The sequence below is a fragment of the Gopherus evgoodei genome, chromosome 1 (assembly GCF_007399415.2).
Source record: "Gopherus evgoodei ecotype Sinaloan lineage chromosome 1, rGopEvg1_v1.p, whole genome shotgun sequence".
Taxonomy (NCBI): domain Eukaryota; kingdom Metazoa; phylum Chordata; order Testudines; family Testudinidae; genus Gopherus; species Gopherus evgoodei.
The window spans coordinates 81,083,150-81,095,749 of NC_044322.1; the positions used below are offsets into that span (position 1 = coordinate 81,083,150).

General features: G+C 39.9%; 1 protein-coding gene across 5 annotated transcripts in view; it reads left to right on the forward strand.

Moving 5' to 3' along the window:
- The window catches only part of NDFIP2 (Nedd4 family interacting protein 2), an 80,947-nt gene that overhangs the window by 26,561 nt on the left and 41,786 nt on the right, over nucleotides 1-12,600 (forward strand). For 4 of the 5 annotated variants that reach the window (XM_030567163.1, XM_030567153.1, XM_030567145.1 and 1 more), the window contains 3 exons: nucleotides 4,300-4,453; nucleotides 7,409-7,536; nucleotides 8,580-8,639. In XM_030567163.1, the coding sequence (XP_030423023.1) occupies nucleotides 4,300-4,453; nucleotides 7,409-7,536; nucleotides 8,580-8,639 (342 nt within the window). The remainder of the gene's footprint in view (nucleotides 1-4,299; nucleotides 4,454-7,408; nucleotides 7,537-8,579; nucleotides 8,640-12,600) is intronic. The other variant, XM_030567182.1, reaches the window with a different exon arrangement.

Genomic DNA, 12,600 nt, shown 5'->3' on the forward strand with positions numbered 1-12,600 from the left:
ATGTGTGAATGAGATCCTTATTCAACTGCGTTGTTGTTCTTTCAGCAGTCAGTCAGCATTACAACAAAGGAGAGGCAGACTCAACTTATGCAAGTAATGAGATTTATGCAAAACACACACAACCTTCTGAAGGTAAAATGAAAGGTATAGACAGAGTATACGATATAGATTTTTGGTTTGTATTTAGATTTAGAAATATAATGGGGTAGGGGGGAGCAGGCCACCTGCAGCCATTTCTTCTTCTTCCTTCAAACCCCCCCCCCACTCCAAAGACTTTTGCAGGAGTAAGCAGATGCCATATTGTGAGTTTAATGTTCTATTTGAAGTCATACATCATTTGACATCACATCTGGTTGCTATGGAAACGATGTGTCACAAATAGAGTATTTCAGTTAGGGAATAAACTATAGAAGGCAATGCAGTGTTGTCTTTTTTTTAAAGACACATGGTTATGGTAATCTAGGGTGACCGGATGAGAGGAAGAAAATATCCAGGACACATGGAGATGAGACATAGGACAAACGCATAAAGATCGAGAGAGTCCTGAGTTGATGGGGATGTCTGGTCACCCTATGGTAGTCAGAAGTGAAGTGTGAAAATCACAGGTAATAGTCTGATCATGCATTTTATATAGTGCCTTTCATTCTAAAAGGTCGAAAAGAACTGAACGAATTGCAGATTCTGCTACTGAAAACCGCCTGTCCTGGAATTAAGTATGATTGATAATTTAAAGTTGTCTGAGGTACAAATTCTTAGTTATTCAGAAAAAAATATTTGTATGTAAAAATTGTTTGATAGAAATGGATGATTTGGACTGTATACCTAACTCAAGATCCATTTAGAAATCTAAAGAATTAGTTCATGCAATGTGACCTTGATGCCTCCTGAGCCGGCAGCGTGTGGCAGCTTTGAAAGGGGAATGGGAAATCAGGCATCATATAGTCATACATTAAACAATTCAAGGGGAATCTAAACCTGCTGATAGAGGCATACTCTGTTTAACAGTAAAGCTTAGTACAGTCAGCAAGATATCTTGATAAGTATGTGACCTGCCATAGAATGTCCGTTAACTGCTGTCAAGCCAATTGATTTGTGCTAGAGATGGCAAACTGAATTAAGGTTAGGAAAACAAAGATATTCTATTATCTGCTGCCTTTAACTAACAGAAAATTGTAGACATGAAAAGAGGAGAATATATTGCTGTTCAAAACCTGTATTTAAAATGCATGAAAAAAAATCTGGTAACTGAGAGTTTGTTCCTTGGGTTGTTCAATTAGTCATACGAGACTCCTTGACACACAATGGTTAGCACACAGTCTTCATAACTGCTTGGCAGCAATTCACTTGTTACAATGGCAAAAATAAACAATCTGTTTTCTCGTAATGGAATGTTTTAAAGCAGTATCCTGATGTATTTTTTTGAAAACGTTACTATTAAATATCAGCTTATCAATGTAGTGATGTAGCTGAAAGAGAGGAATTGGTATACGATACCTGATCACTTAGTCCAGGAGAATACTGTGTCTGCCAATGATAGCATCAGGTGCTTCAGAGAAGGCCCAAGAAATCCTGTGGTGAAGGATCATGGAAAAACCTGTAGACTTAGACTTCTTCCTAACAGTCATCAGTTAATGATTGGTTCATGTCTTGGAACATAGGGCTGGGGGTGGTTATATTCCTTGTGATTTTTCTGTCTAGATAACTGGCTGATCTTTTTGATCATACTAAGCTCTGGCCTCCATCATATCTCGTGGCAATGAGTTCCATAGTCATTGCTTATTTACGTGGTTTTCAGTTTCATAGAATGACCCCTTGCTTTTGTAATACAAGAGAAGGTAACAGTGTTGCATGATCAAAGAATGATTTTGTATACCTCTGTTATGCCTCCTCGTTACACTAAACAGCTGCAGTCTTTTCAGTCTCTTCATATGGGAGTTTTTCCTTGTCTCTTCCTTTGTCACCTTTCTTTTGGACCCCATCTGTTTTTTTGTTCTTTTTTTGAGATAGGGTAGCCAGAACTGCAGATAATAATCCAAATGAAGGTGTACCATCAGCTTCTATAAAACGTACTGTGTTCCGCATTCCAACACTTTAGCTGTCTCCAATAAAACCCCAAATGTTTCTTCTGAAGAGTTTTATAGTTAATTCAGAACCTAGTAGTTTGCATTAGTGCAATCTGTTTTTTGTTCCACTTTGCCTTGATAGTCATGTTCAAATTGTGTCTTTGTTCGCTACCCATATGCCTAAACTGTTAGGTCATTCTGAAGTTCCGCAGAGTTGTCTCTAGTCTTCAGTAAACAAAAAAGTTTTGTCATCTGTATATTTTTCACATTAATGTTCATTCATCCACTTATCTGGATCAGTAATAGGATACTACAGGTCCTGGAATATATCCTTGTCGTACCCCAGTATTAACCCTTCGTCATAATGAAAGTTCATCATTTATTCCTACAGATTTTCTGTTTTACCCACTTCCTGATGGTATTTTTACCTCTCCTCTGATGCATACTTAGTTCCTTGAATAACAACTTGTGAGGGATTCTTGACCAAGACTTTTTCTGAAAGTCCAAATAATAGATAAAATACAGTGCATTTTGTGAAACATTTAAGATTTCTAATATATTAAAGAGAAACTGTTTCTTTTACAGAAACTATGTTGTCTTATCCTTATTCTCAAAGTGTTTTATAATTACTTGGTAACTGTCTTTTCAAACCATGTATCTGCAATGGAACTTAGTTTATTGGTCTGTAATTCCCACAATATCTCCTAGTACCTTTTTAAAAAAGATAGGCTCTGGGACAATATTTACAACTTTTCAGTCCTCTCTGGCATTTTAGGTGATCTTTAAAGTTCCTCCAAATGTTTGCCATCTGTTTGGGGACATTGTTATCCCTTACCAAATTTATTCAACAACCTCCTCTTTTGACTTAGCAATCTCCAATAGCACTTCATCTTTTTATTCAAAGTAAGACTGAGATCGGTATCTCACCAATATCTCTTACAATGAAGGTTGATGTAAAGAAATAACTTATCTTTTCTATAATGTCTTTATGTTCCTTAATTCTGTTAATCCAAAGAAACCACTAGTCTTCATATGCTTAATTTCATATGTTTTATCTTCTTAGCTTTTTGATCTTCAAATCTTTTAGCCTTCCTAATACCAATACTTTCTACCTGCCATGGCTTGTGCTCCTTTCTGTTGAACTTGTTAGACTGGATTTTCATTTTCCGAAGGATATTTGTTTTGGCTCAAATAACCATAAGGATTTTATGTACTTTAGGATGTCAGTGCAGCATCATAGCCAAATAAGGTTTGGTTTTGTTTTGTTCTTTTAAATCAGTACGCTTGCCTACCCAAATTCTTCTCCTATAGTTCATGTTTACTTTTATACTTGACTGTAAAATATCTCTAAAACACAAAGTTTAAAAAAATAAATCCTGCTATACTGTAACTGATTATTATAAAAGTACACCTCTACCTCGATATAATGCAGTTCTTGGGAGCCAACAAATCTTAATGTATTATAGGTGAAACTGTGTTATATTGAACTTGCTTTGATCCACAGGAGTGCACAGCCCTGCCCCCTCCCCCCACTCCCCCCCCAGAGCACCGCTTTACCGCATTATATCCAAATTCGTGTTCTATCAGGTGGCGTTATATTGAGATAGTGGTGTGTGTGGGAAAGAGATTCTTGGCAGAGGCAATATAGACTGTCTCAGAATTTTGAATTGAGAAGACCATAAAACAGAATATGCATAGGTACAAATCTCCGATAATTCTATAAACAGAATAGGGTGTATTACCTGCCTTTGGATTAATACAGTGAAAGGATAAGAAATGTTCATCTGTTGTGTTTTTAAATTGATTCATTTTGTTCATCTACACATACATACCATGTATTCTTTAATGGTTTAGGATCTTCAATACTTTTTTAAAAAACACTTTGTGTTTCAGTGAAACCCATTTTAACCATTAGAATCAGTTTGATAGCAGAGGAGGTTTTAAAATAGAATGGAATTGTACTGAACACCTGGAGGTACTTCTGAAGTGACTGCTTAAGAAAGGTTGCTGTTAGAAGTACTTTGATAAGTCTCTAGTGTCTATTAAATTTTAACTGTTGGATATGTTAGCTTAGTCCCTGAATTTATTAGCAGAAGTTTTAAATTATTCCAATAACCTAAAAGTAGTGCTAAATTTCTATTCTTTGGTAACATCTGAAGGGGTTAATGTCAACATTTGACTTGTATATAAAGAGTTCCCTGAATGTGTTTTGAAATGTTTGTCTTGGTTTTTTAAGCTTCAGAATGAAGATGATCCTGCAGAGTCAACTGTTGAGGAGCCATCCACTTCTACAGAGACTGCACAAAATTCTCAACCAGCAGCTTTATCTGAAGCAGATGTTTCTCCTCCACCTTATTGTAGTATTGCTGTAGAAGCAGCTGCAACCTCAGGTATCTTTCCTTCATTATATAACAGCTCTGGGTAGTATTACTGCTGGAGAGGTACAGATATCATGAGGCAGCTACTGATTTGGAGGCATATGATGTCATCTTTTTTTTTTTCATGATTACTATTACCTGATTAAAGGTGACCCACAGATATGTTTCTCTTTTTCGGTATTTCAAACCAAAACCCAGGCAATTTTTGGAGTTGTGCTAATTCTCCAAATTACCAGACTCTGCAAGTAACGTATTATTAACTCAAGATATCCCTTAGTTTGTTTTTTTTTGTTAAAGTTCTGTGTACTTTAACTCCACAGTCATTCTTTGGCTCTTATTCAGAATAGTCACCAGGTTTGCAGAATCAGGGCCACAATGCATAGGTTTCCCATGTGAATACCATGAATAAATGTCCACTGTGATAGACCCAGGCCAGTTGGGAACAGCAGAGCAGTAGAAGGAAGATATACTGGCCATTGGATAAGCAGTTTTCTGTTCCCGGAGTGACCAGAGCAGCAGCTGCTCCAGGCTAATGAGAACACCTGACTTCAGTTAACCTAAGTCAGGTGAGGCTGTTAAGCACCTGACTCTAAGACCTCTCTGATGCTATAAAAGGGCTTGCTCCAGTCAGGCCAAAAGGAGCTAGGGAGCCAGAGGAGAGGAAGTGCATGCGAGGAACTGGCAGCAAGAGGCGAGAAAGAAGCTGAGAGTGAGTAGGCCTACTGCTGGAAGACTGAGGCCATGTCTACATCTAAAATTTTGCAGCGCTGGTTGTTACAGCTGTATTAGTACAGCTGTATAGGGCCAGCGCTGCAGAGTGGCCACACTTACAGCAACCAGCGCTGCAAGTGGTGTTAGATGTGGCCACACTGCAGCGCTGTTGGGCGGCTTCAAGGGGGGTTCCGGGAACGCGAGAGCAAACCGGGAAAGGAGACCAGCTTCGCCGCGGTTTGCTCTCGCGTTCCCCGAACCACCCTGCAAACCGCAGGGAAGGAGACCTGCTTGCTCGGGGTTCCGGGAACGCGAGAGCAAACCGGGGAAGGAGACCAGCTTCGCCGCGGTTTGCTCTCGCGTTCCCTGAACCACCCTGCAAACCGCAGGGAAGGAGACCTGCTTGCTCGGGGTTCCGGGAACGCGAGAGCAAACCGGGAAAGGAGACCAGCTTCGCCGCGGTTTGCTCTCGCGTTCCCCGAACCACCCTGCAAACCGCAGGGAAGGAGACCTGCTTGCTCGGGGTTCCGGGAACGCGAGAGCAAACCGGGAAAGGAGACCAGCTTCGCCGCGGTTTGCTCTCGCGTTTCCCGAACCACCCTGCAAACCGCAGGGAAGGAGACCTGCTTGCTCGGGGTTCCGGGAACGCGAGAGCAAACCGGGGAAGGAGACCAGCTTCGCCGCGGTTTGCTCTCGTGTTCCCCGAACCACCCTGCAAACCGCAGGGAAGGAGACCTGCTTGCTCGGGGTTCCGGGAAAGCGAGAGCAAGCCGGGGAAGGAGACCAGCTTGATTACCAGAGGCTTCCTCCTTCCACGGAGGTCAAGAAAAGCGCTGGTAAGTGTCTACATTGGATTACCAGCGCTGGATCACCAGCGCTGGATCCTCTACACCCGAGACAAAACGGGAGTACGGCCAGCGCTGCAAACAGGGAGTTGCAGCGCTGGTGATGCCCTGCAGATGTGTACACCTTCAAAGTTGCAGCGCTGTAACTCCCTCACCAGCGCTGCAACTTTCTGATGTAGACAAGCCCTGAGAAGTACATGCGTAATCAGACATCAGGAGGAAGGTCTGGTGGTGAAGACAGAGAAGGTGTTGGGAGGATGCCACAGGAAAGTAGCCCAGGGAGTTGTAGTTGTCACGCAGCTGTACCAGGAGGCACTCTAGACAGCTGCAGTCCACAGGGCCCTGGCTGGAACCCAGAGTAGAGGGCGGGCCTGAGTTCCTCCCAACTCCTGATCAAACACAGGAGGAATTGACCTGGACTGTGGCCTCTGCCAGAGGGAAAGGTTTCTGGGCTGTTACCCAACCCTCGGGGTGAATCTATGAGGCGAGCAGATCTGCCAATAAGCACAGGACCCACCAAGGTAAGAGGAGGAACTTTGTCACACCACACATGAAGTATTTGCAAGAGAAGCACCTCTGCTGGCATCATTTAATCAGCTGCAGAATCCTGTTATATGCTGATGCCGGGGTATAAAGGGAAGCCAACTGCTAGACACTTATTAATATTGCTTAATTTTGTAATGTATTAATATTTTGTACACTTTGGTATATAAGTAAAATGTCATAAAACAAAATGTGTTCATATTACTTTTTTAAAAGCAATACTTTACATACTAACTTAGCAAAATTGAGCCATTCCAAGAATAAGCAATTGTTCTGCCTTGGTAGACCAGCTGCAGTTTGTAGCAGGACTCCGCAGTTGATAAGATGTGACGTGACCAGGATAGGCCTCAGTTCCCTTTTTTTTTTTTTTTTTTTCATTTTCTTTTTCTTTTTCAACACTAAGAAGCTGAAACTCTTCTTTCAGGATGTTTCTTTGCACCCTTCTTCCACCATCAGATTCAATAATTTGCATATGACTGGAACACTTGCATTTGCTTTTCAGTAGAATGTAATCTTAGTTCCAAAACTCTTCGTCGTTTTGCAGTATCGAGGTCAAACTTTAAATTAATTACTTTTGAGCTGCAGCACTAGGCATCTTTAAATTTGTGATTCACTCTTTCCTGTTCATTAAATAAATAAATAAATTAAATAAATAAATAAAAACTCAAAAAACTTCTCACAATGTCTGTAAACACTTACAGGTCAAGTTGCTGTAGAACAAAGAGACTGAAATTAATGACTCTGCAGTTTAAATGTCACCAGCCTTGCTGTTACTTTAGTGTGCATTCTTTTAAGATTGCTGTAGTCTATGGTTCTTGTTGATATTTTTCTGGGATACAAAGCATTAATCTCATTTTGTTTTTAACAGAAACACATAATGAATTTTATCCTGTACCACCTCCATATAGCGTAGCTACCTCTCTTCCTACTTATGATGAAGCAGAGAAAGCCAAAGCTGCAGCAATGGCAGCTGCTGCAGCAGAAACTGCCCAAAGAGTAAGTGAAATATCTCTAAAAATCTTTTGGGGGAATCTGTGAACGAAGTTGATTTTAATAATGTACAGTACTCTAAAGTAGTGTTTTAAAAAGCATTTAGGCCCACACTTAAAACTTTTTTTATACTCATTGTTATCAAATGATGTTTTTTGGATGCTAAATATAGCTGTTTGCTAAACACTTTAAAAAGCCACATTCTCTGTTAGATTTTGACTCTATAGCTAGTACATATCTGGAGGGAGGGTGGGAAGCAGATTCATTGAGTTAACAATTACAATTCCTGAGATAGTGCTGTGATATTATGAATGTCTTCTGATGGTAACAAAGAGGTAACTTAAATCAGAGAGGTATGTTGCTTTTTTTTTGTTGACAAAGACAAAATGGACAAATTGAAACAACTATTTTTGATCTTTTAGCGCAAGAGTCGGCAACCTCTGACATGTGGCTCACCTGAGTAAGCACCTTGGCTGGCCGGGCCAGTTCGTTTAGCTGCCGCGTCCGCAGGTTTGGCCAGTCGCAGCTCCCACTGGCCTGGAGTGGCGAACTGCCGCCAGTGGGAGCCGCGATCAGCTGAACCTGCAGACGCAGCAGGTAAACAAACCAGCTTGGCGCCCCAGTGTGCTTACCCTGGCGAGCCGTGTGCCAGAGGCTGCCGACCCCTGTTTTAGCATGTTAAGGATGATGATGATGCACTGGCAACCTTAATTATGGTATTTCTTAACTTTTGAGTGCTTGACTTTTCAACCTTACTGTTTTTTCATGTAGCGTTTCTGTGTGTTATCTGTTTTATATAATATCAGTATATGTGCTATTCCACCCTCTCTAGCCCTAAGTTTCCCCTTGTTAATTCCTTTTGAAAGATTCTAATCGCACTTCCATAATTTTCATTATACATTTAAATTCTAAACTAAGTGACATTTAAAAAGTAATTTAAGTGAAAACAGAATATTTAAAATAATTAAATGATTTGTTTGTCTGTAATAAATGACTTTCTTAATACTGTTCTTTAGTTCTTTTGTCTTATGTTTGTTTTACATGCTTAGCACGGCCAGTTTAGGGAGTCTAGGAGTCTGTTTGATGAAATATTCCTCAGTCCACCAGAGGTATGGTTCAGTTCTATCTAGTTTAGAAATTGCTGTGAATTTTCCTGCTGATAAACAATGATGGGTTCTTTTACCCGCTTCAGAATTATCTTATCTCATTGAAATCTCAGAATTGTTGCATATGCTAAATATGTGCCATTTTAGAATCTGTATTTGAATTATGCTAATATTTACATCAGCCCTTTTTTTCAGGAGATTATAAATACAATTAAAAAAAAATCTTCTGAAAACCATTTGCGTTATATAGAACTGCACCAGCAAACTGTCAAACGGGTTCCTTAAGACTCTACTTTCTTAACTGACCAGCCAATTTTTCTTAGGGTAGACCCTACATGCCAAGTTTCAGTTACAAGAAAGTTATAAACCCCTGAAAAACGTTCATAATGGAGCTGATGATAGAACCTTACTCATAGTGGCAGTAACAGGTGCCACTAAAATCTGAAGATGCTGGGAAGTTAGTGCCTTTCTTTTTACAGAATATGCTGTTGTATTTGTGATATTTATCCAGATTGTTAATGGATTTTATCTCCTTAAATGTTGCAATCTTTTAGTTCTGGTCTTAAGAACCGAATCAGTTGTCTAGTCACAAGTATATCATAAGATCTGTAACAATTATAAAAAAATATATGAATCTTTTGAGCTTAGGGTAACCAGATGTCCCAGTTTTATAGGGACAGTCCCAGGTTTTGGATCTTTTTCTTATACAGGCTCTTATTACCTCCCACCCTTGTCCTGATTTTTCATACTTGCTGTCTGTTCATCCTATTTGGGCTGCATAATCCACTATATGAACTATACAATGAAAGGGGTTAAGTGAATTAAAGCTTTTGTTTATAGCTCTAAAGGCATCAAGGGTTTACAGTTGGGAAGCAGAGACATGTCTTCAATTTTTATAGAAAGCTATTGAATCAACATGTGTTTTGTAGCAGTTTCCACCTATTTAAAAAAAAAAACTTTATTAAAAGATACTAAGCAATAATGGGGATTCAGTTCAGGTCACCACGTGACCAAAAAATTAAGAGACCCCATTAAAAACACCAGTGGGAGGGGGTATTTACTTTTCAAGAAAGACTGAAACAAGGTTTTCTGTACAGTAACTCCTCACTTAAAGTTGACTGGGTTAATGTTGTTACCTTGCTGATCAGTTATGGAGCATGCTTGTTTAAAGTTGCACAATGCTCCCTTATAACGTAGTTTGGCAACTGCCTGCTTTGTCCACTGCTTGCAGAAAGAGCAGCCTGTTGGAGCTAGCTGCTGGGGAATCCGGGTGGGCCATGCTTGGAATCCGGGTGGACCATCAGCTCCCCTCTCCCCTAAGTTCCCTGTGCAGCAGCAGCCACCCAGCAGGCTATCAATTGCTGGCAGTTGAGTTGTCTGTCTCCCCCAACCCCCATTGCCATGTGTTGCTCCTGCCCTATGCCTTGGAGCTGTTCCCGGGAGCCTCTTGCTTGCTGGGGGGGGGGGGGGGGAGGGAAGAGGGGGAAGGAGTGGGGTTAATGTCAGGGTGTCGTCCTCCCCCTTAGAGTGACGTTGGCGTACTTAAAGGGGCAATGCGCATCACACACACACACACACACACACACACACACACACACACACACACACACACACACACACACACACACACACACACACACACGGTGTGTGTGTCTGTCTGCCATACTGTCTCCTTTCCCTCCATTTGCTCTGCCTTGTAGAGTGTGAGGCTACATTAATAACAATGTGTTAACCCTTGAGGGCTCAGCTGTTCTAGTTCGTCATTTAGCATTAAGGCATTGCCTGGGAAATATCCCACCCTCTTACTTCACCACCTCAACCAAGCTTCACAATCATCAAGCTGTGTACAATATTAAATTGTTTGTTTAAAAACTTATTCTTATCTATCTATCATCTATCTTTTTTGTCTGAGAGAAATTTCCCTGGAACCTATTTACATTAATTTTTATGGGGAAATTAGATTCCCTTAACATCGCTTTGCTTAAAGTCGCATTTTTCAGGAACATAGCTACAGCATTAAGCAAGGAGTTACTGTACAGGGCAAACCTGTATTAGTGGAGGCATGACTACTGGCCTGAAAGGTGTCTTCAGTCTGTCATTTCGAGGATTATAAAACCTTATGCTGCCAGAGGGCTCGTATAATCTGGGATTATTTGAATTTTACATGCAGCTATAACCTTGATTTAAGATTAGTATCAAAGTGCTCAATTGCATTATTTTTAAGGTTATCAATTTATTATGTAAATGTTATGACACAGTTTAATACAGCTTGGTTTGGAATTGCACTATTCATACAATAAGAGACCTCAATTTTACAAAATAGGTTAAAATTATTAGAACAGTGTGTGTGCATTTCTGCACCCGGATTCCCCAGGAAAGATCTTGATTTCAGTATGTAGCTTTCCATTCATATGTGGGAGCTAGACATGTAAAGATAGCAGAAATAAAGTTTATAATGTTCATGGATCTAGACAGAACTTTATCATTTAATTTTAATAGGTTAAGAAGGAAGGTCTCATGGATTGATAACTGGTTAAAACATAGGAAACAAAGGGTAGGAATAAATAGTCAGATTTTAGAATGGAGAGAGCTAAATAGTGGTGTCCCTAAGAGGTCTGTACTGGGACCAGTGCTATTCAACAGAATCATAAATGATCTAGAAAAGGAAGTAAACAATGAGGGGGCAAAATATGCAGATGATACAAAACTACTCAAGATAATTAATTCCCAGGCAAACTGCGAAGAGCTACAAAAGAATCTCTCAAAACTAGGTGACTGGGCAACAAAATAACAGATGAAATTCATTGTTGATAAATGAAAAGTAATGCACATTGGAAAACATTATGGGTCTAAGTTAAATTAAAATTATGGGTCTAAATTAGCTGCTACCACTCAAGAAAGAGATCTTGGAGTCATTGTGGATAGTTCTCTGAAATGTCTACTCAATGTGCAACAGCAGTCAAGAAAGGGGTAGATAATGAGACAGAAAATATCATATTGCCTCTTTGTAAATCCATCGTACATCCACATCTTCAATACTGCATGCAGGTGTAGTTCCCCCATCTCAAGAAAGATATATTGTAATTGGAAAAAGATTCAGAAAAGGGAAAGCAAAATGATTAGGGGTATGGAATGGTTTGCGTATGGGAGAGTTATGAAACTGGGACTTTCAACTTGGGAAAAGAGATGGCTAAGGGGGGATATGATAGAGGTTCTTAAAATCATGACTGATGTGGAGAAAGTAAATAAGGAAGTGTTTTTTACTCCTTCTCATAATACAAGAACTAGGGGTCATGAAATGGAATTAATAAGCAGCAGGTTTAAAACAAACAAAAGGAAGTACTTCACACAACACAGTCAACCTGTAGAACTCTTTGTAGAGGATCTTGTGATGGCCAACACTATAACAGGGTTCAAAAAAGAACTAGATAAATTCATGGAGGATAGGTCCATCAATGGCTATTGGCCAGGATGAGCAGGTATGCTGTCCCTAGCCTCTGTTTGCCAGAAGCTGGGAATGAGCGACAGGGAATGGATCACTTGATTTACCTGTTCTGTTCATACCCCGTGGGGTACCTGATCTTGGCCATTGTCGGAAGACAGGATACTGGGCTAGATAAAGCTTTGGTCTGACCCAGTATGGCTGTTCTTTATGTTTGTAAATAAAAATATTAGCAAATCCTTTTTGCTGTTCAAAATGTTTTAATCCATCTATGTAGATACACTATGGTGCACTATGGTTAAATAATGTAGAATGTGATTCTCTTTCCATCTTTTCAAAAAATAAATTACTAAAGCAACGTTAACATTTTTGATTTAAATCAAGAATTATATTTTGTGCCATCAAAGACTGAGAAAGTAAACTTTGGCACATGAATTTGAGAAATGTGCACATTAAATGTAAACTTTTATGTAATGTAACTTCCAAAACATGCATGTTTTTAAAGCCATAACAGCAGTTGGG